The 26,965-nt window shown below is 46.0% G+C and overlaps 1 protein-coding gene across 1 annotated transcript; it reads left to right on the top strand.

Moving 5' to 3' along the window:
• The first annotated feature begins 181 nt into the window (after window positions 1–181).
• On the top strand, window positions 182–26,695 carry LOC309517355 (uncharacterized protein). Its single transcript, XM_082196500.1, has 16 exons — window positions 182–319; window positions 2,143–2,404; window positions 3,361–3,470; window positions 4,286–4,336; window positions 5,774–5,917; window positions 6,826–6,897; window positions 8,844–8,937; window positions 9,755–9,825; window positions 12,042–13,399; window positions 17,299–17,444; window positions 19,152–19,261; window positions 21,017–21,070; window positions 22,441–22,551; window positions 23,135–23,237; window positions 24,819–24,889; window positions 25,967–26,695. Exons 2-16 carry the CDS (start codon window positions 2,331–2,333, stop codon window positions 26,233–26,235), a joined length of 2,838 nt encoding a protein of 945 aa, XP_082052626.1. The 5' UTR covers window positions 182–319; window positions 2,143–2,330; the 3' UTR covers window positions 26,236–26,695.
• The last annotated feature ends 270 nt before the right edge of the window (window positions 26,696–26,965 follow it).

Genomic DNA, 26,965 nt, shown 5'->3' with positions numbered 1-26,965 from the left:
ATTGCCACAGCGAAAGGGTCAAAGGTGAGACTGGGATGGTGAAGGAGCAAGAACTGGGAAAATAAAGTATGAACTCACATGTTCCCAAAAGTGTGACCTTTTGTTGATTCCCTCCCCCACCCCACATCCTTAAGGAAAGCATAAAGCTCTGATGTCACAATAACCCCCAACTTCCCATTGGCTACTGAAGTTGTTGATCAGCAGGGGAGGAGGGAGCAGGTTTGGGGGCATGGTAAGCTCTTGCCTCCCCCAAGACATCAAGTGCCCAGCTCACCATCAGGTGGAACAAAGAACACGGGCAACCTCTGGATAAACTAAGGTATATTGAGCCTAGGTGATTTTAAGAAGTTAGAAGAGTACCGAATGATGATGGGGAGCAGGAAATGAACCCTATGGAAACATGGCTGCCATGGGAGGGGACAAGGGGGCAGCCCCCAGTCCCCAATGAACCATAATCCACCAATTACCAGCATTCTTTTTCTTTTTTAAAAAGGACATGTTTCTATCATTTGTAGAACCTGAGATAAGAGGTAAAATGTACAGGCACTACTGTATTCTCATTTGTGAGAAATTTCCCTGCTCCCATCTTTTAGATATGCATTTGCATATGTATATGTATATGTATATGTATGGAGTATTTTACTTTGCCCACACCCCATTTTATTCCCCTGTGGATATCCATGTAGGGGGGAAAAGGGTGTGTGTGAAAAGCTGGCACAAGGAGACAGGAGAACTTGAAGTCAGAAGGATTGTTAAAACAATGGGTATTTATGGATACAGGAAGCCTTAACAGCTAGAAGAAGATGTCCTGACATGGGCTAGGCCTACTAGTTGTGCACAAGAAAAGTCCTACCTTAGTCTCTGAAATGGAGGTTTTAAAGTCTCAAAAGGTCAATATAAACCCACGGGAGGTTGTAGACTCTCCTTCCTTTTTAAGCAGAGGTTGGATGGTCATCTGTCATGGATGCTTTAGTTGAGATACTTGCATTGCAAGGGGTTGGACTAGATGACCCTTGGGGTCTATTCCAAGTCTATGATTCTGTCATATACTATACATGAGGTTCCCAGGCAGTCACCCATCCACGCACTGACAGGCCTGCTTAGCTTCAGGTGGTGACCTCATTGACTTACACTATAACTTGTACCATTCTGGAAAGCCTTCCATCCTACAGTTTCATTCACTGTGTAGCTCCTCCACTGATCTTGCCCTACCGGAGCCTAAGAAGAACCCAAACTTAAGTTAAAACTAGTATAAAACCCCAACATTTCCTGGTAGATCCTCCGATCGGTACTGCTATAAGTTTGGGATGCTGTTGTTCCTCCATGAGACTTAAGTGCACCACAGACTCAGCGTTCATTCTTTCTCCTGTGCTAGGGACAATTTGGTGGCCAAAGGTTCCTGCCATTTTATCTAGTTTGCTATTTGTTCTGTATGGTAGTCAGTCTATTTCATGCTAGTGAGTAAATAAAAAATAAAGCAACAGAAATGCCCAGATCTAAATAGACACTACAGGTTCTCTTCTGAGTGAGATAACATTTGACACTCACAGGATAACTCTACAAACTTCATAGGATGACACAAACCTGTAAGTGCATATGAATGGCCCATGTATGGTTACTGCCGGGACAGCTACGTGAACAGGACCCAAGAGAAAATGAGGATCCTGTTCACAGATAAACAATTCTGGCACATAGTCCCTGATGTACTATCATTCTGGCCATGTCCTTCCCTTGGACATGTTCTTGACTTATTTATTGGGGTGGCATTGGCATCTAGTTTGTGTTGCTTGGTCAGTTGGGGTCTGGTGGTTGGACAAACCCTGTCTTTGAGAGGGAAGGTTGGCCAAGAAGGCCTTTTGTACCCCTCCATCGCAGCAATTCAAAAAGGCATGTGTGTGCACTGCTTTTCTAATAAATAGGAGCTGAAAGTGGAGAAGTGGATTCTTCAAATGGAGAAGCAACCTGGTGAAATTCTGAGTCCACACACACACACACACACACACACACACACACACTCTTTTACCTCCTGGGAAGCAGATCACCACCACCGTGTTCATTCTCCCTTTGTGTGCATGCAGTGGGGAGTTCTTGTGGGATGGATAGATTCTGTGGCGCCTCATTCTGTTTCCTCTCCCCCTGCAGGGCCCTTTGCCCACAGCACCCACCTCCTGCTGTGCTGTAAGGAGCAGTGCAGCCAAGAGTGCGGCCATGGTCAGCCCTCGAAGCAGCTCAAGTTGTGTGGACGCCTTCGGTGCTTCCAGAGACATTGTTCCCCTTGCAGCCGCTCTTTCCCCGTTTCTCTGCTACTGGTTTCTGCACAGGACAGGCGAATGGATGCCGTGCCAGACTATTATAAGCTTTTAGAGATTCCTCGGGATGCCTCTGACAATGATATTAAAAAGGCGTAAGTCTTTCTCTTGAATTCTCAGTGTTCTCTCTTGGGGCCTTTTCCGCAACTCAAGCCATGTGTGAGGCAGGAAGAAAAGATTCCTGATGCCAGTTCAATTAACACATCACACAACATTTAATACATGGCAGCATGCCCCTCAACCATCCCATTTTAGGTGGGGCATCCTGGAATTACAGAAGCCATCCCAGCTTTTGACCGGATCCTGAAATGTCCTGTTTCTCCATCTGCCACTCTTGTGTGAGTCAGCTGGCTTGAGTCAGAGCACCAAACCAAAATATGCTTGTTTCTTGGTCTCGCTTGCTTGTGCGAATCAGCTGGCTCCCGTGAGAGCTCGGAACCAAAAGAACAAGCACCCCGATTTTGTTCAGTGGGATGTCAGAGGGTATGTGACAGTGTATTTTCTTTAATGTAGAAAGTGGTGCTTTGGCAATTGCATCATGGACTGTACCCCACTGGGCCACCAGACTTGTTTCAGTGGTAGACAAGCAGTGCTTTAGAGCAAGAACGAGAAAGGCCCTACTAAACTCAGCTTACCTTTCTGGTGACTGTCCACCATCTATAGATTCCATAGCTTTATGGATTGGGGCATTTGATTTTGGGGGACTTAAGACAATGGTCAGTGCCTGGTGGCCCAGTGGAGAGCACCAAAATAGCAGCTGGGGCAGAAAAAGTATGCTAGGGGTGGCAGCTGGGCTGGGCCTGGCTGAGGTGGTGGTGTTTGTGTATAGGTGGGTGGGGCATAATTGGCACCATGCTAAGGCCCCCCAAATTCTGTGTGAGTCCTGCATGGGCATCTGGTTGTTCACTGTAAGAACAGAAATCAGGACTACATAGGTGTTTGGGCTCTTTTTACGTTCTTAACTGGGATTTGCATTGAAGGCGGTTTATTGTTGCAGAAGGTGCTGTGACGCTCAAATACTGCATTCCCTTTCTCTCCTGGGTCTGTGCAGGTACAGAAAGAAAGCCCTACAGTGGCACCCGGATAAAAATCCAGATAGGAAGAATTATGCTGAGCAGAAATTCAAAGAAGTTACAGAAGCTTATGAAGTGTTGTCAGACAGTAAGCGCCCAAGTTCATCTTTCTGCCACCGACTCTCTCTCAGATCATTTGGGATCCCATAGGCTTATGTCTCCCTGGGCTTTGGGACACTGACTTTCACAGCCCTTGTTAGCCGAAGTCACTTCATTAAATAATCAGAGGTTGTGACAGCTGTCTCTCTGGAATTCCCCCCCTTTATTTTCGATTACACTTCTAGACCAGGGAGTTGATAGCAATAGACATGGATTATGGGGAGAGGCCTTTTTGGTAAACTATGGAAAATTATTGCCTGGCAGGTGTGTCATCAGGGATTGGCACTGCCAGGCATCTGCCAAGGCCCACACCCTATCAGGGGCTCCCACTCCTAACCCCGGGAGCCCCTTAATCGAACTCCTGCTAATTCTCTTCGCTGTCATTGCCTGCTCACTTGCCCAAACCAAGTGAGCGAGGACAGGAGCAAAGAGAAAGAGCAGCAACCTTGTTCCCTCCATCTGTGGCAGTGGTGCAAATTGGGCAAAGCGCATTCAAAGCACATAGTTTCCTGCCCCCCAAAAGAGCATGGGAACTGTAGTTTACTCCCCAGCTGAGCTAAAATTCCCAGCACCCCTAACAAACTGCAAGGCGGGATTCACCTAACAAGTCAAGAGGCAGCAGTAACAATGATGAGAAAGAGACGAGGCTACTCAGGGTCTCCCCAAACCTGGAGCCAACATTGTTACCTGCAGAAGCCAGGTTTCATAATCTATATTGCAGAGCCAGAGTATAGCTTCTAGAGGGTGCAAAGATTACCGTTTTACTTGTGAATTTGCCAACGTAGTCCTCCTTCCTTTCTTCAGAGGCCAAGCGTGAACGTTATGACTGCTATGGGGATGGAATCACAGCGGCAGGTAAGAAACATATTCTTTCCCACACCTTTTGTCTAAGGCCCATGAACCTCACATATAGGCTAAGATTTGTCTGGCATCTTATTTCGAACCCATGTTATAGATTAGGGTCAACCCTAGAAATCAACACATGCTATGGTTTTGGTTATTTGTGGTATGAAAGGAGAATGCAAGCTGCAAAGGAATTCCTAGGCTGCCTTATGCAAAGCAGTCTGGCTGGCTTAGTGAAGAGCAAACCGAACGTGACACAAAGCGTTGAGAGGAATCCTTTAGCCTGGAGGGTGAGATGTTACCAAGGTCATGGGGTGTATGTTTGAGGGGACAGGAAAAGGGATTTTTCAAGCGACAGGTTTCTAGGAGAGATAAGGAAGAAGAAGATCTGGCATCTATTTTTGAGGGAAGCAGCCTGAAGGTTGCTTGTGCTGCTGCCTCTGGAAGTCTGTATGCTGTAAGATCTGGATTTCTTCCATGCAGAATGAAGGTGTAAATAGGTGAATAAGCCATATTTCTTAAAGCACGACAGTCTCCCCCATGTCTTCCATTCTCCAAAGGGACACAGACACTGTGTGTGTGCCTGGGACCTTATGGGCTTTTGCCACCACTTGGCAGAGAGAGGGGTAGGCATCCAGCTTTTGTAACAATATTCTTTCTGAAGTGTAGGTGGGTTCCCATGAGGCAAGACACAGTGATAACAGCAAGAACCTTTATTGAACTAACAGAATGGGACAACAGGCGCAAAGCAACTGCTTATATACATTTCTGAAGGCCTGGGCCACTCCTACTCCCAGTGGCGTAGCGTGGGTTGTCAGCACCCGGGGCAAGGCAAGTAATTTGCGCCCCCTAACCCATGGATTTTAGCAGGGGGCAGAGAGCTGCGAGTGTGAGCGCCCCCCCCCCCGATGTTGCGCCCGGTGCGGCCGGCCCCTCCTGCACCCCCCACGTTACGCCACTGCCTACTCCCAATGTGATTGGCTGTCTAAACTTCCAAGCTGCGAATCATAAGTCAGAATTGAAGGGCCAATGACAGAGGCACAAATCCTGAAATGTTCTGTGATTGGCTATCATGTATCGAATCAGAACACAGGGGCTCAGACTCGTTAGTCCAGACTCAAGCTCAGACAAATACAGACCACTGAATACACAACACTTTCTCTACTATTTCACACATCTTTCTTCTAAGGCCCACAAACCTCACATATAGGACATATGGCATCTTATTTTGAACCCAGAACTGGAGCCCAAAGGAGACCCCTCCCCTCTGGATGCCTTGTATTAAAACTCCCATCAGTTGTGACCAGCTCACACAGAATCCCTTGTGCCGAGTGGAGAGGTGGGTTTCCATGAGTGTTTCACAAAGGAGCACCAGTCACGGACTACTCATTCTGGCTACACAGAAAGGGAAGGGGCTTCTCCATTTTTTTCTTCATAAAAATTATACAGTGGGAGCATCCCAGGACTTCAGTGATGTGTTTGCAAATCATGTTACTACCCCAGCAGTTCCTGAAGGAGACGATTTGAAATTCACCTTCCGCAGCCCCTGGGAGGTTTTCCGAGAGATGTTTGGCAGCTCAGACTCTTATGCTGGTAAGCGTCATTCTTATCTGGATTGTGTTTTGATAGCTAAGATTTAGACTTTGTTACTGAAGGGTTGTTATGTTGAGATAAAGAGCCACAGTCCCCAGGAATAAAGAATTTCAGGATCCCTTTGCCTCACTCCACCCTTTCCTCTTGGGTATCTGTCTGTAAAAACTGTGAACTCTGTCCTTTAGTGCAGGCATCCCCAAACTCAGTCCTCCAGCTGTTTTGGGACTACAACTCCCATCATCCCTAGCTAATAGGACCAGTGGTCAGGGATGATGGGAATTGTAGTCCCAAAACATCTGGAGGGCCTACTTTAGTGTTTGCAGTTTTCTTGTGGTTCCCATTGGCAGGAGATCTACTCACCCACTGGAGTTCTACCAGGCTGAACGTGGACCATAGCTTAGTGGAAAATTAGACTTCAAAAAACAACCAAATTTCTTTGGTAGATTCTGCAACTACTAACAGCCGTTTGTTTAGGAAATCAAAACAATTTTGTCACTGTGGTTGCTACTATTTTGCAGTAGCAGAAGTCATTGTGACTGGCAGTAGTAGCAGGAGATGTATTTCATTTTTGTTACTATTACTTTATTTCATAGTAGCAGTAACAGAATTCCATGTATTTAAAGTCTGAACATCCCTCCACTGTAACACTCAAATCTGGGACGGTTGATGTAGCTGTTTACAAAGGTCAGTTTTTAAACACCTAAAAAGGCCCCAAAGAGGAATTTGACAAAGAAGTACGTAGATAAGAAAGGGGAGATGGTTCTAAACAGATAGAACAGCAGTGAGTGGTGGTGGAGGTTGCAATAAAAGAGAAAGCAACTCCAGGATTGCAATGACTTAAGTTTGCCCATAAAGCCACTTGCTGTTGCCATGAGTTGAATTTTATCCCCACTCTTCTGCTTTCTCAGCCAAAAAGGAGGAAGACGTCCCATGGTACTTACGAGGCCCCTTATTTTCCATCTCCATTTCAGAAGACTCAGGTAAGATGTTACCAGCCTTAAATGTGAATCCTTCTGTCTAACCTGGAATGCTTCTGCCATTCTTCTGCCTTCTGATCTGTCGGCTGTAACCTCCTCTCAGCTTTTCTCCTTCTGTTATGGGAGATGTTAGGAGTCCTTCCTCCCCCCTCCCTGCCAAACCTTTCCTTGTTGTGGGGGCTGACCTCCATTTCTCTAGTAGCTAGTCTGGCTCTCCAGTTTTCTCCAGTTGAGCTCTGAACCTTTTCACTTGCTGCTTCTGCTAGTCAGTATGGCACAGTGGACAGAACGCTGAATTTCAACAAGGGAGGAGGAAATCTATTTTCAAATTTATGCTTTGCCATATCGTGGGCCAGTCTTTCAGTCACAGGTGATTGCAAGGGGTAGGGTAGCAGGTTCCCCCTCTCCTCCGCTTTTCAATCAATGTGTATTAGGGCCCTTTGTAGCATTGATTAAATGTGCAGAAAGCCTACATGTTGTTAAAGAAACCTTGTTTCCATTCTCCAGGGATGGCCCTATCATTAGGTAGAGTGAGAGCTGCCTTTGGGCAGAGAGTGGACCCAGCTGTGTTCTGCGTGGCCTGGCCTGCACCCTCTCTGTTAGCCTTCTCCCTCAGGGGTGGCAGACCCGCCAAGTGTCCCTATTCTCCAGGGACATCCCTGATTTAGATAAGTTATCCCTGTTTCTGGTTTGATCCTGGAATGTCCCGCTTTTCCTTTTTACAGTGGTGCCCTGCAAGACGAATGCCTCGCAAGATGGAAAACTCGCTAGACGAAAGAGTTTTCTGTTTTGGAGGTGCTTCGCAAAACAAATTTCCTATGGGCTTGCTTCGCAAGATGACAATGTATTGCGAGTTCCTGCTGGTTTTTTTTTTCCCTTTCCCCCCTTTTTCTAAGCCTCTAAGCCGCTTATCAGCTGATCCGATCAGCAGATAAGACGCTAAAAGGCGCTAATAGCGCTAATCCGCTAATCCGTCAATGGGCTTGCTTTGCAAGACGAAAAAACCGCTAGACGAAGAGAATCACAGAACGGATTCTTTTCGTCTTGCGAGGCACCACTGTATTGGAGAAATGTTGGAGGGTATGGAGTTATCCAGCTCCTGAGCCGCCTGAAGGCAATCCTATATGGGAAAGCTTTTTTTAAAAAAAAATGTTTAATGCTTTATTATATATTTATATATGTTGGAAGCTGCCCAGAGTGGCTGGGGCTGGCTGGGTAAGATGTGTGGGGTATAAATAGTAAAATTATCATTATGGAATGCGATGTCTCAATTTTCATCAGAGAAATGTTGGAGGGTGTGGTGTGGAGGAGGACTCTGTCCCATCACCATCACCAGCATTGCAGCAGGATTAAACTGCCTGTCTAGCCAGCTTTTGAACATAGAATTGGGAAGGTATCATCTTGTAGATAGGATAGACCATTGTGCTCCGGTCTCCTAGCCAGTTCCCTAGTAGGAGCAGAGGACTGGGTGAGTCCCCACTCCATGTGTGTGGAGTGTGTGTGTGTGTGTGTGTGTGTGAATATGCAGTGCCGAGATCCTTTCTCAGGTAAACTTTCCCCTACAGGTGTGAGCTTGCACTGAGTTCCACTGTCACGTGCTCTTGGATAGGCAGAGGAAACTAGCTTCAGAGTTCAAACTGGAAGATTAGGAACATACACTAAGAACATAAAAGGGGTTTTTCCAGCACATCCTTTTAAGTACTTTCAAACATCAAGGCTAGACTCAGAGGCCTGACACACAGTGGCTTAGGGTCACTTGTAGTCCACAAGGCAAACTGCCTTGGGCAGGGGTTGTCCTGAAGGAAAAAGAGATAACCATCCTTTGGAGGATACTATCTGACGGGATGCAGGGATGACTGGCAACTGGACAGTAGCGTAGTGAAAATCTCAGCTGCCTGCTAGCATTGGTCATGAGTTCCCAGCAATGAATTTGTCATCTTCTTTTGCAGGTGTTTCAATAACATTTGGACCCAAAAGATCACTATGTTTCTTCTCTCTTGATCCCAAAGTCTTCAGTTTAAGAAACATAATAAGCAGGAAAAGGTATGAGTTGTGCCTCTGCTGTCCCTGAATGCAAGGGGAAGCAGAGGTGGGATGGCCTAGTAGCTGCTGGTCAACAGAGCTAAGCAGTGGTTCAAGGCAGAGGTGCATGTGCACAGCAAGCTCAGGTCATTTCCAGCATTAGTCTATCAGCAGGGAACTCCCAGCAGGGAACCTAGGGAACCTCTCTCCCCAGCATCTGGCAATGAGATGCCAAGGGTTATGCAGGCCTGAAGCCAAAAGGTACCCAGAAAGATGTATCCTTATATGGAAAAAATCTGAAGGACAGAACTAAATCTTTTTTTATATATTATTTCATAAAGTTTGTACACTGCTTGATTATATCACAACCATACTTGGAAAGATGCAAAAGTTAAAATACTAAAGCAGATGAAAATTACCTCAACCTTCTAAGCATCTGGGTTGCTGGGTTGCGCTGGGGATACATGGCTCTGCCATGTACAGATACAGATATAGATCTGCATTTCCGATAGGTGGTCTCCCCCCCCCACCTCAGGATCTGGTAAAAGCTGACATGTGACAATATGTCATCATGCTCAGAGTTCCCCTGTTCCCCCCTCACTTCATTTGCTGCTGCTGCTTGCAAGGGATGTGAAAACCGTGAGTATGGTGGTGTCATGCCTTCTGCTGCTAGGTAGTAGCTGGAAGACATGAGCTATAGCCCCATATCTTCTAGATGTGTCCAGAATCTAAAAAGGGCACTGATAGATTTTTAAAGCAGCCATCGTTGTGGTAGATGGAGAAAGGATGTCCATCTGTTTGCTTTCCACTGGGTAACTCCAGTGTGTTGATTTTCCAGGTCTGCAGATAAAGATTCTGAACAAGTAGAAGCTAAGGATGATAGAGAGATAAAATCTGCTGAGGCTTCAGGTAGGAAGAAATGATTTGGGGCCACAGTAAAGTTCATAGAGCTCGGAATTATTCCAGAGCAACCTGTTATTCACAGGCAGGTACAGAATAAAGTATGAGGCCAGAGTCTTTTTGTCCTGGCTACAGATTGCACTTTTGTATTTGATGTTAATTAAACTATCATCTTTTAACACTGTAAAGGTAAAGGTAAAGGGACCCCTGACCATTAAGTCCAGTCATGACCGACTGGGGTTGCGGCGCTCATCTCACTTTATTGGCCGAGGGAGCTGGCGTACAGCTTCTGGGTCATGTGGCCAGCATGACTAAGCTGCTTCTGGTGAACCAGAGCAGTGCACAGTAATGCTGTTTACTTTCCCGCCAGAACGGTACCTATTTATCTACTTGCACTTTGATGTGCTTTCAAACTGCTAGGTTGGCAGGAGCAGGGACCAAGCAACGGGAGCTCACCCTGTCGTGGGGATTCGAACCGCTGACCTTCTGATCGGCAAGTCCTAGGCTCTGTGGTTTAACCCACAGCACCACCCGCATCCCACTTTAACACTGTACTGTACCAACAAATCCTCATATGGATTAGACACCCCCTTCTCCATAAGTAAAGGGGTAGGAGTGAACCACCCTTTAAGCACTGTAAAGTTCATTGTCATGGCTCCCACCTTTGGAAACAATACTCAGACTCTCTCAGCTTGGGGAAAGTTAATTTATGAAATCAGCACATGGTTTCAGCATTAGCTCAAGGTACAGAGTACATCTTTCTAACACAAGAATCGGCATAAGCACAGGCATTGTCCCAGCAACTGACTCTCATTCTACTTTTAAAGTGTGTGCACGCCTGTCATTCATGCTATTCTCATTCCAAGCAAGAAGACTGAGCTTGGGAGCATGCGCTCCTACAGGGAGAAGGAGCTGTCCATGCAGGTGCATACAATGGCACATCTTTGGAAATGCGACCCGAGTTCAACATTGACTCTTCCTCCACCTCCACTTCACCTGGCTCCACTGATTGGCCAGCTGCCTCCTCAGCTACTCTGGTAGCTTCATTCTCCTCTCCCTTATCGTGACATGAAAACAGTGGGGCGAGACCCTCTCCCAAGTCACTGCCTGAACTTTCTCCACCCCGACTTCTGGATCGTTCTCTGGCATTCCCGTCCCATCCTGGCTGGCAGTACGGGGCCCATGATACCTGTAATCTCTGACTGTTGGCTATGTTGTCTGGAGCTGATGGGAATTGCAGTCCAGTAACATCTGGAGGGTAGCAGGTTGGGAAAGGCTGTGGCTCGCTGTCTGATACGTTCTTGGTTCATCTTAGAAATAATGATGGGTCATTAGAGCAGATACTGGTCTTATGAAAAAGTTATATCAAAACTATGTATGGGGCAAGTGCTGGAATTCTGTGACTGGAAACCATTCTGGTGTTCGCCCACCATGACTGAGTTCTTCCAACTCTTTGGTTAAGTACCTCAGCATCAGTAAGCCTCTTTCTTGATATGGGAATGAATGAATTAAAAAAGCAGGCTCTTTTACTTCCTAGTGCTGGGGACTTGTCTAGTTCAGGGGTTATTACCCTTTGGCTCTTCAGAGGTTGTTGGATTTCAACCTTCACCAGTCCCAGCCAACATGGATGATGGGAGTTGTAGTCCAACAACACCTGAAGGTCTACAGCCTAACCATCCCTGGTCTAGATGGAAATTTATTCCCCACCTGCAGTGCCCTCTCTATTGGTGGAAGTATTAGGAGTGCTGAACCTTGTCTTGGGAAATGAGTTGCTTATTAAAAAGAAATAACCCAACAGGTTTTTATATACATATAATTTTTATTAGATTTTCTGTTTTACAATTTAGAATACTCATTTAAACATCCTTAAAGTATCAATGACTTCCCTTCTTCTCTTTCCATGGTTCATTCTGCATATCATAAATCCCTGCATATTTTACATAAACTAAACCATTCAGTATTCCATTATTACAGCCATCAAAACTTATTTACACTGTTGAATTTATCTTAATGCTGCCAGCATTTTCAAGTGTACACAGTTTCCCCCATATATTCAATAAACATTTTTCAATCTTCTCTAACCATATGTTTTTCTTGTTCTCTTATTCTATATGTTAAGTCTGCAAGCTGTGCATATTCCGTCAGCTTAAATTGCCATTCTTCTTTATTTGGGACCTTGCTCGTTTTCCATAACCCAAAGTTTTTTGTTTCTGTGGTCATTGTAGGTGAAAACGAAAGCAACAACATAGAAGCAGTGGGCAGTAAAATACAGACGGAGTATGAGTCGGTCCCAGAATACAAGGAGAATGATGGAAATGGATTGGGGCCGGGGTATGATGAAGATGATGAGGCTCTTGGGGGATTTGAGTCCTACGAAAGGTGGAAGAACCCATGTTCAGTCTATGAGGTGGTGAAAGATGAGGTGCCTTCAGCCTATCCTTCGTCTTCCACGTATGAACCGCAGTATGGATGCAGCTCTTACACAGATTACGAGATGCCTTCCAGGTGCTCATCTCCTGTGAAGAAAAATGGAGCCTCTCCTGTGTACGAGTCGCAAAATGCGTATGAGTTTTCTACCATATATGACCCTCGGCATAGCTGCGGATACTCCCCCATTTATGAGTCACAGTACGATGATGACATCTCTCCATGTGATTCGCCGTACATATATGAGACCTCTGGACCAAAGTCTCAGTACAGGTTTGACAACTCTTCTGTGTATGAATGGCAATTCGGCTACGATACCTCTCCAATATACGAAACGCACTATACCTGCAAGGACTCCCCAGTGTACGAGTCTCCGTATGAATGCGAGTGCTCATCTGTGTATGAGTGGCCCCCGCAGCAGAATGAATCGCAGCTTAAAGATGCCCCGACTCCTGAATTTGAGGGTTGGAATAACCCTCAGAGGGAATGCATCTCACATCCCAGATGCAGTGAGTCCCACGACCCTCTGGATCCATCTTCTGGAGATGCTGAAGATGCTCAAGGACCTGCTGGCTACAGGTTGGCTTCTGGAAGCAGGCCGTCTTCGGGTCTCAGTGAAGCATCACCCGCCTCCCTTAGGATGACAACTGGAAGTACTCCGCCAGCTGTGCCTTCTGAGGAGCAGGGCCAGGGACCAAATGGAGCCAGGAAGCAGCCAGTGGAGGCCTCGGAAGGGCTTCTGGGAGGCATGAGGAAATTCCTGGATGGAACGAGGAAACTTTTGTGCAGAGGGCACCAGCCTTCCAAAGAGCCCGTTTCAGAAGGAGACAAGTGGGCAAGCAGTATAAGCCAGCTCCCAAACATAAACAACCCGCCTCAGAGAGGGGTGAGGCAGCTGCATAGTGGAGGCAACCCTTTCCTGTGTGGAAACCATATATTTGTAGACCATTCCAACTGGCCCAGAGGGGACAGGAATCCATGCGTCGGCAGAGCAATCCATGCACACATCCCGAGAGGAGCCTACTGGACAGGAGGGGGAATGACACCCCATCTCCCAGATATCTCCAGCAGGCTCCTGGGCAGAGTAAATAGGATCCCTGGCAGGGGCAGTTTCTCCTCTCCCCTGACCTCCCCTTCCAGCTGCTCCTATAACTCCTAGACCAAGGAGAACCTTATAAATCCCCGGAAGCCGGAGAGATGCATAATAAAGGGTGGAAGTGAAAAATTTTCCAGGTTGTGTTCCGCTGTAATTTCATTTCAAAGCCAAGGACATAGAAGCTGCTTGAGACTAGCCTGCAAGGTCCTGGAAGCTACTGCCGACAGGTGGTGCTATGTTCCAGATTGTGTGCCAACAAATCCCAAGTGTTGCAATTTGGAAAAAAAGTTTGTAAATGGACCACATCTGCAGCTCACTGGACACTTCGCTGGCATAGCTTGCTGGCAATAGAGGCCATTTCTGTTTCAAAATTAAAAGCATTTTCTGTTTACTGTCAAAGATTGAAAGCAAAGGTTTGGAATATAGATAAGTGGGGGTGGATGGAGGAGGTGGATTAATGTAATGATTTGTGGTTCTGTTGTGGGATGAAAACCACTGGCGTAACCTCTAGATGCCCTGCACACCTCATTGTTTCCGACATTGGAACAGCAGGGGTTCTGTACCACATTCTGTACCATGAACACAACAATGGATCCTATATTATGTGTTGGGTATATCACACAGTGGTTGGGATTTTCTGAGCTTTCTCTGAACTACTTGCCCATTCTCATGCTGCCACCCTCTGGATTTACCACAGAAGGATGACAACTGCAGGGTCCAGGTCAGTTCATATGGGGAGAAGTGGTCTTTGAGATACTGGGGTCTGAGCAGCTGTAGTACTTCAACTAAAGGCGAGTGGGGGAAAGCTTCCTGAAATAAGAAAATGAAGACAACAGGAAGCAGACAGGAAGCATTGATAAAACAGTTTAGTTTCTACATGCAGGGCACTGTGGTGTTCATTTTCAAACATGGTAAACCATTAAAAATGGCACCCCGCCTGCATTCTGAGGTGGTTCAGTCCACTTTCCCACCTCTGAGACTGCTGCTTGATTCTGCTGTGGGTGTAGATGCGCAGAACCTGATAAACATGGGTCGTGGGTAGGTGGTAACAGAAAAACTCTCAAAAAGCAGAAAATAGCCCATCTCTATTTGTGCGCTGGAGGCTCAGCCTGAGATTTTACTCTTTGCCTTGGAGATTCCAAAGAGTCAAACTATATGTGATGTGAAAGATGTGGGATCTCTCTCCCTCTCCCTGTTTAAACAAATTCACAGCAGCTGGTTGGGCAGTTAAAAAGGAGAAAAACACACATATTGTTACAATATCAACCCCCAATCTCTGCTGAGCAGTAGGTAGCACGATTCCAGGGAATCAAGGTGTGTAGGAGTCTGTTCTATCTTTAACAAATATGGTTTATTCTACACATATTTACACCGGATGCGTTCAATGGAGGGAGTGCAGAGTTTAGAGCATTCACATCTGAAGAGGGGTTTGTTACACCGGAAGCGTTCAATGGAGGGAGTGCAGAGTTTAGAGCATTCACATCTCAAGAGGGGTTTGTTCCCTACAGCAGAGCAGCGCTGGAGCCTAAGGAATCCTGCAAACCATTCCCATGCCTCTGTCCCAGCCTGCCAGAATGGTTCTCTTTCAGCCTCTGCATGGAGTTCTACCTATTTCCTGCTTCTCCTTCTCTTTGCCAACCAACTGCTCCCCTTCTCCCTGCTTTTCCAAGCCTAGTTTTAAAAGGGGAGAATTTTCCTGTGTGACACCATGCTCATGCTGCCCTGACAACCTCCCCCTCAGTTACCTGTGTCTCTTGTAGATGGCTTAATGGCAGGACCACCATCTCCCTCTGCCCCTCCATCTGTCAAAAAAGCAAGCTCAGCCTGTCAGCTCTGATTACGCCCCAGCACCCAATAATCTAGAGGGGGGAATCTGGCACCCAGGGATATGGGGGACCCCTGCTCCCTCACTAACTCCTAACAATACATTTTCTCCTCATGCAGTTTTTCTAAAGAAAATTTCCCTCACCACACCCCTGCCACCTGGTATAGCACCTGTATGTTTCCCTGATTGGAGCAAATAGCAGCTGGATGTGCAGCTGCCTGTGTCTCTACTTTCATTGAGAAAGATTGCAGGCAGGGAAGACTACGCTCCACTCTCTCATCGTAGTCATCACTCTGATTTGAACCACCATCTCCCCTGCAGCTTTTATTAAAGGGAAGGTTCTGTTTCTGGATGCCCCAGAAGACATCTAATGCTCTGAAACTTGAAACTGGAACCCAACAACCCTAATGGAGGGTGACAATGGGGCGGCAGTGTTGAAATTCATGATGACATGTAGCAGGTGGATTGTGCAGATGTTTCCTAGAGAAATTGGCAAGGGAGTAGCACCATCTTCTCCTGCTGTTATACAAAAGCACCCACTCTAGGAAGCTTTGCTTCAGTCCTCATGATTAGCATCACTTGGAAGTACTTCTGTTGCCTGCCAGTGCCTTTCAGGCATGAGTGGGGGGAATAAGTATTATGGATATAATAGTTCATAATTATGGATATCAAAATTATGCAAGATCAGCAACATGGGCCAAGGGCATCCTTCTCTTTCTTCCTCCTCCGTCCGTCCCATGTGTGGCTAATTTTATAATCTCCCAAGTGAAAAATACAAAGAGATGACATCATAATTGGCTGGAGGATCCCATTGGCTGCTGCTGTTAATCAGCAACGGAATTGGATGCTAGGCTGCTGCAGAGTTCCTTTCCCTGTCCCTTCCTATCTGGCAGCAACTGGGCCTGTGCAGGTGTGAACGGACACCTGCAAGACCTTAGAACTGTGCCCACCATGCAGCCAGGACAGTTCGTCCTTTCACAATAAGGTAGGCCTGGTCAGGTTGCGAATGGGTTGGGGATTTACAGCGGGTAGGTCACTGTGAGAAAAAGGAAACTGGTAGTGAAGCGGTGACGCTGTCCTTAAACAAAGAATGTTCTTTTACACTTGCCAAGAGTGGAGGTCTTTCCATTCTTCTGGGGCCCTTGATACTGTTCCTTGGCAAAGACAAATCACATGGGGCTATGAGGTTCTGATGCTGCCTGGCAGGTTTTTTTCTGTTTCACCTTACATAGCAAGTTGTACCGGTTAGAACCACACATACATCTCTAAATTCTGGAACTGGGGTGGAGAACCTGTGTGGCACTTCAGATATTGTATGACTTTAACTCCCATCATCCCTAACTGTTTGACCATGCTGATGACAGCTGACAGCCCTGGAGTCCAGCGACTAAAGGGCTCCAGGTTCCCCCTTCCCTGCTCCAGGTTAAACTTTTCACAGTGCCAGCCTCTTATAGTTCACGGCAATGAAATTTTTTGAAACGGGTGATAGTTACACTAATGGGAATAGATCAACCAGCTTTCACATAGGAGCAAAACCTCTGGGAACATAGGAAACTGCCTTTTACTGAGTCAGACCAATAGTCCATCTAGCTCCCTGTTGTGTACACTGACTGGCAGCAACACAGCAGGGTTTCAGAAAGCGGACATTCTCAGGCCTACCTGGAGATGCCTGGGATTGAACTTTCCACATGAAAAGCACAGGCTGTACCACTGAGCTGTGGCCCTTCCCTGCATAGCTACTGGCATTTTACTACACATTTAAGTCTATGGAGGTAAGGCTACCAAGATAACACAAACTAAGGGGGGGGGGGAGGGGAGACAAACTAGAGTTGAACAGCTAGAAACTCTAATGCTTGTAGTTTTGCTACTTCAGCTTATATAAAGGCAGTATGGCTTTATATGAGTCAAGGAAAATGTATAAAAGTACGTAGCTCTCCTTCCTCCACAACTGTCTTTTCTTTGTGATTTGGGAGATGCTAATGTACATCCCGCTGGTATAAGTTCTCTTCCATATGCCGTAGGGTCAACTGTCCACACCACTGCCTTTTGCTACTCCGCATGGGGTTACCCAGCCGGGTGGATGGCCATGACCACCTCTAACCTCAGTTGAGAACCCAAAGACATTGGTTGACACCCAGAGACAATAACCAACACCTGGCTGCTTTTTCTGTGTTTACATCCTGCTCACTGGTTCTGCTGGAAACATCAATCCACCATGGTCGAGTACTATGAAGCTCTGGGTCTCCCCCGGAATGCTTCCTTGGATGAAATTAAAAAAGCGTAAGTGCCTCTTCCCCATGTCCACCCCATTACCATCTTCCATGTTCTTAAGAGAGATGTTGCCCTCTCAGGCTCTCAGCCAATATCGGGTCTGGAGGGTAGTTATTAAATTACCATTCATCTCTTGCTATACTTTTGGTGTCAAGGAAGGAAGAGATGTTTGGGCTCTAGCACGATAGGAGCCGGTTATTTTTTTATTCTAGAGATCAAGCATCTGTTTAGGCATAGCCTAGGGGAGGTTGCAACATTTAACTGATTAATCAGCTAGATCAAATCAACAGCACCAGCAACAAAAATGATCGATGAAAAGGATGCCCTGCTAAATCAAGCAGCAGCCCCCCCCCAAAAAAACAGATTTTTTTAAAAAAAATGCAACTTAAAATAACAACAACACTGTGAATTTCAACCTCCATGAAAGAAAGATTCGCCTTCCTGCATTGCAAATCCTTTACTGAGCAGGATGTTGGACTGGATGACCAGATTCCATTGTTCTGGGATTCTCTTACACAAAGGATAATGGGCCTTTTCTAAAAGGATGCCTGCTGCAATGTTCACGTACCTCACCTGAATAGGCTGAGAGTTCCTTTAATTAGGCAATAGCACTAGTACCCTGGTTCTATCTCTCACCACGAAAATTTGATACAAAGCTCACTAGGGCTTAGTCTCAGAACCTGTTCCAATGTCAGGGCTCAAACCTTATGCCAGGGTTCAGTTCCTGGCACAGCTCAGTCCTCCAAACCTTGCCACCACTCTTCATCCCATCCCAGCCAGCATTTTCTACATGAAGCAGCTGCTTCACTCTGCTGAATTCCTTAGCCCAAACATGCATTTGGAAACCATGCTTCTTAATATATTACCACAAGAAAGAATAATACCACTGAATATTCATATTTTGCTACCCTTGTACTACAGAATCTACTGCTGGACGGTTATATTATTAGGTTGCCTCACTGTCTGATAATCGGGCTGGTTCCCTGACTCCTCTTGTATGAGAGGCTTGCTGAGGGCAGGTTTTTGTTTTTTTTAGTGTGTCTGTATTTTTGTATATATAATAAAACTCTGTCAAACAGCATATAATTTTTTCAGGATCCTCCAAGCATTTGCCAACATGTAATTTATGAGGCCCCCCCCCCCAGCTAAGGCAAGACCCTTAAGGTTTTTCATTTGGGGGGCAATTAAGTTCTGGCAGCCACCAAGATCCGTGTCAACAGTTCCTGAGAGTTGAACTCTTTCAGCTGATCGTCCCACAGAATCTGTGGTGACGTTGGAATGGGATAGCTGACTTTTTTGGTCATTTCTTGACACACCAGAATTTGAATACCTGTAGGAAGTCTTAGTATAGATGCGAAAAGGTGTCTCTTTCCCCACAACAATTCTGAGAAGACTGTGATGTCATGTGGGCAATTTGCCCTGGTGTCTGGTGCCATCTATATGGGAGTTTCATAGAAGACTCCCTCACATAAGCTGAGACAGACCGGTATGGTTTGGATGGCCATAGAGCATGCCATGAAGTAATGAGAAGCTTGCTGAGGGAAAGTCGAAGTCTTTTCTGCTTCTGGAAGAAATGGAGACTAGGGACAGAAGTCTGCGCCATTCCTTGCCCTGGTGCCAGGAAAAATATGGCTCATACACAAATCTGTAGTTGTAGAAATGGTCACAGGGATACTGACTTTTATCATCCATTGTGTTTTCTGGGGGACCATAAAGATACAGGAAGAAAGCTCTAAAGTGGCACCCAGATAAAAACACAGAAAACAAGCAATTTGCAGAACAGAGATTCAAGGAGATTTCAGAAGCCTATCAAGTACTTTCAGACAGTAAGTATTCAACCTCTCACCAATCCTCTCTCATCACTGCCTCTTGTGCAGCACTTCTCCTCCTCCTGATCAGAGCTTTACCAGTTGCATGTTTGCTATGCAAGTATGTGGTAGAACAAAGATTGGGATTTTGCTTAAAACAAGAAATCCAAGCAAATTCATTTGATGACTTGGATGCCAAAATGGGAAAGCAAAGCCACTTGACACTTCTGCACCTACTGGGGACTAAGTGTAGCAGTTTGTGGGGGCTTCCCCACCCCAGAGCTTTCCTCACAAAATCCTGCTCTTTAGCACTCAGTTGGAGCAAACATCAATTTGGGTTTTAAGAAGATTGCTGTTTGCTCCGATTGAGCTTTAAAGAGTGGATTCAGAGCAAAAAAAAAAAAAAGAAAAGAAAATAAAAGGAGGGTGCTCAGACATGAAGCTTTAAAGCATGGACCGTGCCTGGAAAGAGCGGAAGAAAGGTAAGTGTAGATAAGCCCTCAGTGCATCATTTAAAGGAGAGACCTGGAAGAAAAGGACACAAAAAGGCTCAAAAGATGTGCAAACTGTATCAAAGGTTTGCAGTATATTCTGGCACCTGTTACATGCACAATGCTAACACAGACAGGCAGACCCCATTAACTATAGGCCTTTCCTCACTCATTATCCTTGGCACATTCATCTAGGTCCTTAATGCTACCTTATACAGTACATGCACAGGCACGCCCCCCCTAAAAGACTTAGTATGATTTCATGCATTGGGCTGCCCCCATGCTGTGGTGGCCATTGTTTTCCCCTTACCTCTGAAGGGTGTGTGCTTGAAGTGGCCTTCAGAGCTTTCAGAAATTGTATGTGAGCAGTGTGCCCCCCCTTCTTTATTGGTCTCTCTTAGAGACTTGACACACTGCTGGCTGAAAATGTCTTCTCTGCAGTAAAAGGTTGACTTTAACTAATTCCACCATTTAATCTGACTCTGATAGTATCTCTTGTTCATTTCAAGGAAGCTGGTATTTTCCACCTGTACCTTAAAGTGACAATAATTCACCAAGGACCTGATTGCTGCATTGAATATCCTCAGTTGATGCTAAAATCCTCTGGGCTTAGGTGGTGGTTGGTTATCAGATGCTCTATAGCCTGGCGACCCTGTTCAATATACCATTACCTAGTGGCATAATCTATTTTGCCATGGTTAATCTCTCCTGGCTATTTTGTGGCAAAGATGCATTTTCAAGTTTCAAACTATATGCTATTGTGGGAAGAACACTGGCAGAAGCAGGGCTCCTCCAAATGGACTATTTATTGAGCATCCATCCAGATTTGCTTGCACAAAGCCTACACAGTGGTTAGACTATGTCTGGTCTTTATTGAGCATTTGTTCCAATTTGTTTATGGGACAGTTATATGACAATTCTGCCCATTCATCATTTGATACACCTGTCCATTTATCCTTTGTTCATCTCATGCTTTTCAATGCAATTCCACATCACTTTCCTAACTGCAAAAAGTCCGGGTTTTTCTCAAGTGGATTTGTTGTGCTAGTAGAGCGATGGAGCCCTTTCATCTTTTTTAATCACACAAATCTAAAGTTCTCGTATGTGCTTGAATCCCTCCTATGAAATGCTGACAGCCTAGATGCGCCTACAGTGGTTTCCACTTCCAGGTGATGCACCTGTTATTCAAGATCCAGCATGGCATGCCAGACTGCTGTTAGAAACCACTGTCTCTGAGATCGGATAGTGGGTTGGTTGACTTCTTATTCTTTCTCCCTTTCAGAGAACAAACGTGACATCTATGACCGCTGGGGTAAGGATGGGCTACTGGGAAGAGGTAAGTGAGAGACAGTCCAGGAAAAATCTTCTCTGTCACAGAAGATAAGATGACTCAAGCAACACATTTAACCTAGTTCCACGGTTCTTTCCTTTGAAAAAGATATTGTGTGTTGGTAACTGTGAAAGTTAGCTGTGGGAATGTTTTGGTTTTATATTTTTTAAAAAACACTATTGTTTTTAATGTTTTGTTGTTTGCTGCCCAGGGCACCTTTGGGAGGAAGAGTGGGATAAAAATGGTATAAATTTATTTACTCACTTTAAAGCAACCTGGGATAGACTGTGTCTGAGGAGAGATTACTGTAAGGTTCTTGTGCCTTTTTCCTCATGGCAAAAAGAAGTCTGTATTATGTGTGTGTGTGATTTTGAGCTGGTAAATAACAGAAGAGGAAAGGGCAAAGTAGCCTCTCTCACTTCAAGTGCTGTTCGTCCCAGATTGCTTTGGGTTAAGGAAGAAAAAAATGGAGGAAATGGTCACACAACTTCACTCAACATGTAGATTACACCTGGTATTCTTGTAAAGAGAAAATTAAGCTATCAGTGTGGTGAGAACTTGCTGCAGGGTGAGGGTGAAAGATCTCTACCCAGTCTCATTTGGGGTGGAAATTGGTCAGTCACAGGGCAATTAAAAGCTACCACTTATATTTTGCCCCAGGATTAACAGAGTGATATCCAGAATGTGCAATGTGTAAAGAATAGATAAGGCATTATTACCCAAACATTTGCCGTTTTAGTACTGGGGACAAATGTCAAATAATGTCAGTGGAAGTTCTGCTCCTTTAGTTTCTGAATTGGAATTTAGATGACCATGAGCAAATCTTTACAGAGTAGTACTAGATTCAGCTTTCAATATGTTTGTCTCTGGTTCCACCCAGAACGTTGGGTCTATTCAGAAGCCCAGTGGTTACATACCTGGGGCACAATTTTGAAATCTGATTGGTTTCAGTAGGAGAACAAAGCATGTGATTCATTCTCTCCCATTGAAACTAGCATTGGTTGGATTGCACCCTTACTTTGTGTTTCTATAACTCCAGTTACCATCGCCGCTAGCAAATATGGTCAGGGATTATGGGAGTTGTAGTTCAGCAACATCTGAAGGGACACAAGTTTACCACCCCAACATTAAACTGTCCTGACCGTACTTGCTCATGGTGAGTTCATCTGCTGAGGTTCCTAAGGGGGTTGTACACAGCAATGCCCTATAACAATCTTCATCCTTCTGGGCTTTTGCATTCTAGTTCCAGGGCACCTAGCTATGGGGAAAGGAATTTCTGTTTTGACAACTTCCAGGTCCTGTGTCCCACACCTCATCACCTCATAAAATATCCAGAATACCTGGCTTTGACATATCTTTCCTTTTAACTTTTTCAGGTAGACCTGGGGCATCATCTAGGACCAACATGAGCCCTGATTATATGTTCCACTTCCGCAGTGCCCATGATGTCTTCAGGGACTTCTTTGGAGGACGGGACCCTTTCTTTGGTAAGTGGTGATTCCTCTCAGAGGCCTGGAAGGTACTAAAAGTCAATTGGTCTAACTCCCTGCCTGTCAACTCACATAATCTCTCTGGCCTACAACCTGCCACAAGGAAAGAAGGAGTGCTATATAAGAGGTGTTTCTGGAGAAATAGTTTCAGGTGACTCAAGAAAGAGAGCCAAGACACACATGGTAGAACCAGGCAAAATAAAAATCTCACTCCAAGTAACCAGCTGTCAAGGCTGGAGACAGAGGCAGGTCAGCACTAAAATAATCAGGTGTCTGTTTTCAGTGAAGTTGACTCTTTATTCAAGGAAATGAACATACACTTGGCCTAGTGGCCTCAGCAACCCCAGTGGGTCTTGCCCCTATGCAGCAGTTACCAGGATGGAAGGTTCACCCTTTCTATGGTTCTTCCTCTCCTGGATGTTTCCTAAGCTGTCTCAAACTGCCCGATGGGAAAACTACTCCAAAAGCTAGGCCCAGGAGAGCTGAAGGTCCACTGAAGTATCTACTGTGTTCCTACCTGTGTATCTCTTGGCTCTCATCTCAAGTACTTGAGGCCTGATGTTGCCATCTTGATTTTCAGGAGATGCCATGCCATTTGGTGCATGTGCTGGTGGAGGAAATGGGTTCTGCTTCTACTCTTCATCAACGAATTTCGTCAACGGCAAACAGATCACAACCAAAAGGTGAGGGTGGGCTAGTGGACAGCCATGACTGAACCATTGTGGTTTCCTTAGGGTGACCAGTTTCCTCGCTAGAACTGTTCCTGTGCCTTGAACAGCAACTTGACAGGTATCCATGTGTCAGTCTGTTCTTGAATAGGACAAATAAAAAGCTGGCAAGCATTGGCATTCAGGGAAGGGAACAAGAAGATCTATTGTGGGTTGTGGCAGGAGGAGGAGAAGAGGCAAGCCATAGCAAGGGCAGGTGTCAGGATAGATATCATTGGGCTACCGCCAAGGCCCACATCCCTTCTGGGGGCCCATTGCCCAGTCTCTGGATTCGCTGAGGCCTGCTCCTCTACCTTGCTATTGCGGCCTGTTCACTAGCCCCTCTACAAGTATGCTGTGACAGGAGCAAGGAGATGGAACAGCAGCTTCCTCTTGACCATGGTTTCCCAAACTTGGGTCTCCAGCTATTTTTAGACTACAATTCCTATCAGTGTTCCTGCTAGCTAGAGATGATGGGAGTTGAAGTTAAAAAACAACTGGAGAGCCAAGTTTCGGAAACTCTGCTGTGGACAAATGATCAGGGTGGGTCCAGAGGGAGAGGAGAAGTAAGTGGGCAACAGTGCCTTGGTGAGGAGGGGGCTCCCTGAGGGCCCCTTGCCCAAGGGGTCACCAGAACCTGGAGCCAGCACTTGTTACAGATTTATGGGCTATATAAACCCAGCCTGTGAATTGGGAGAGTGCAGATTTCAAATCTGACATTTCACTGTTGTAATTCTTCCTTTTGACCATCATTACCATATTAATTATGTCTGTTTGGTTTTTTTTAAAAAAAATACTATGCAACTGCTTGTTTTTTGAGTGAGAGATATATTTACCATAACAACTTCTGAAAGGTAATGATATGAATATTAATTAACTACCCAGGTTCAGATTTGATTTCTATTCTTGAAGACAGGATGTTTATGGTGTGTGTGTGTGTGTGTGTGTGTGTGTGTGTGTGTATGAGATACAAACACACACAAAAATGTACCTGTTTCATTTTAATACACAATTCTTGTACAACCCATTTAGCCATACATTTGAATCTTTTTATTTTAGAGCTGTGTTACATACATTGAAATTAATTTTAATGTAAAAGAATAATAATTTAAAAGGTACATAAAATATAGTATAAACTTATAAATTACACTTATAATTGATAAGAGTACAGTATTGACATTTTACTTTTAGGCTGCATCTGGGAAAAGTAACATCACATATGTAGCCAGGTTTTTAGTCACACAAACATTTCTTAGATGTTAAAGCAGCTGACTCTCCCACTAAGGTTCACTTCTTCCTACAACCAGTTGTCAGCTTATAGGGCAGGGATGGAGAATCAGTGGCCCTCCAGATGTTGTTAGACTCCATCCTCATCAGCCCCAGCCAACATGGCCCATGGTTGTTGCTGGTGGTTGGAGTTGCAGTTCAGCATCATCAGCAGGGTACCCATTTCTCATCCCTGGTTTGGGAGGCCAATTGGATTTGTTTAACCCAGAAGGAGTTTGGCTTTCTCCTCTGCTGGTGGAGTAACTTATTCAGCATTTCTCTCCTTCCCAGGATTGTTGAGGATGGACAGGAGCGAGTAGAAGTTGAAGAGGATGGAGAACTTAAATCTGTTCTTGTTAATGGTAAGGTTCAGAAGTAGAGAATGGGACTTTTTAAGAAAGCCTCAGGTCCTGTGTGGGGCGGATGTATCTGTGGGTGCCCCAGTGCTCACAGCCACCATGTTATGGAAAGCAGATTTAAGCTATGCAGAGAGACACAGATAAGATAGTGTTGCAGTTTCATGGATGTGATGTCCGATCCTACTGACCTTGTTTGGCACCAATATATCTAGCCCAGTGGTTTTCAACCAGTGTGCCGTGGCACTCTGGGGTGTCTTGGATGATGGTCAGGGGTGCCGCAGACAACACTGGCCTCTGTCCGTCTTTCCTTCCCTTCCTCCTCCAATGCTCTCTCGCATCTCTGCCTGCCAAAGGCTTCCACAGCTGTTTACTACAGCAGCCCTGGGCAGTGGTGAAGCTACCTGCTCCGGCACCAGGAGTGGCGTACATCCCAGGGGGTGTGGCGCGCCACCCGTGGGGTGTGTGGCATGCCTCGGGGGGGTGCATGGCAAGTGGTGTGGGGTGTGTGCAGTGAGTGGTGCGCATCCTGGGGGTGGGGGCGGCCGTGCTGTCACCCCCCCGGATGGCCCCCAGGGCAGAAGAAGAAGAAGAGGAGTTTGGATTTGATATCCCTCTTTATCACTACCTGAAGGAGTCTCAAAGCGGCTAACAATCTCCTTTCCCTTCCTCTCCCACAACAAACACTCTGTGAGGTGAGTGGGGCTGAGAGACTTCAGAGAAGTGTGACTAGCCCAAGGTCACCCAGCAGCTGCATGTGGAGGAGCAGAGACTTGAACCCGGTTCACCAGATTACGAGTCCACCGCTCTTAACCACTACACCATACTGGCTCTCAGACCACCCCCCGCTCCCCTTTGTCTGCCAGTGGTCCTGGGTATTGGCTCCGCAGGCAAATGGTGCCTCTGGGAGGCCCCTCTCTTTGGGGTGGGGGGCAGCTCAGAGACCAGGGACAGCAGCAGCAGCTGCCCAGAGGACAGGAGAGGAGAGGAGGCTGGGGAACACTCAGTGTAGTTGGTTAAGAGAGCCGTGGACTCAAAAAGGTTGAAAACCTCTGGTCTAACCTGTCTCGCCCTTTCTTGCAGGTGTGCCCACTGAGAGAGCATCCATTAGAGAAGCTGGAGGGCATCATGGTGAGCCCAACAGATACAGGTCCGCACCTCAGTTCGGTTACCATGATGACTCCGATTCTGAACCCATCTATGAGGTGCGCACCATCAGGCATGCGTTCCCCAACCAAAGGAATAAAGGCTACAGAGCAGGAAATATGTCCCCTGCAGAAGACACAGACAGCGAGTCTCATGATGAGTTCCAGACTGAGGATGACGATGAATCCCATATCCCTGAGTTCTAGCAGCATGATGCACATGAATTAAATCCCATATATTGGTGGCAAGTCGGGAGGAACTTGTTGCCACGTGTGCCTGATACAAACACACTGAAGACACTGATAAGAAGAAGTAGGTGCAAAATGGACCCTGGGTGGAGCTAGGCAGCTGCTGAGTGGGGAGAGGCTGGCTGCCAAGAAACATGCCATGACAACTAGGAGGGATGGGCAGAAGGAAGAGGGTGGCAATGCAGTAGTGAATGCCACCCCTCAGGCAGAGAGAAAAAAACAGTCCCATGCCGAAGGGAATAGCTTCACTCTCACAAGTCACCAATCGACTCCACTATGGTTGAAGAAGACTCAGGCAGAAACATGTCCTCTAAGTCTACTTGCTTACCAGTATAGTGAGAACTGAAAATTATGGGATCCATTAGGACGGAGGTTAGCAAAGGGCAATGGGCTGTTTAATAAAGGTTGGGAACAGTGACGTTCGTTTCCATGTTCTTTTCTGATCAGCCATGGATCAGATACTTGTGTTCCTCAAGACGAAAGAATGCAGTATGGTCAAGATTTCTCTGGCTCTGGGGCCTACAGCCTTGTGGTGGGGGCTGCCTGAGAGATGTGATGCACCTTCATTCACAGATCTAGTTCTTTAAACGGCAAAGCTGAAGACATTCAAGAAGAGGCCACACTAGGTCACCTTCCAAGCAAACCTCTTTCTGACAGTTTTTAGCTGTCCAACTTCCTTCAGCTTTGA

The sequence above is a fragment of the Podarcis vaucheri genome (assembly GCF_965113315.1).
Source record: "Podarcis vaucheri genome assembly, chromosome: 1".
Taxonomy (NCBI): domain Eukaryota; kingdom Metazoa; phylum Chordata; class Lepidosauria; order Squamata; family Lacertidae; genus Podarcis; species Podarcis vaucheri.
This window is presented reverse-complemented; position numbering and strand designations above follow the sequence as displayed.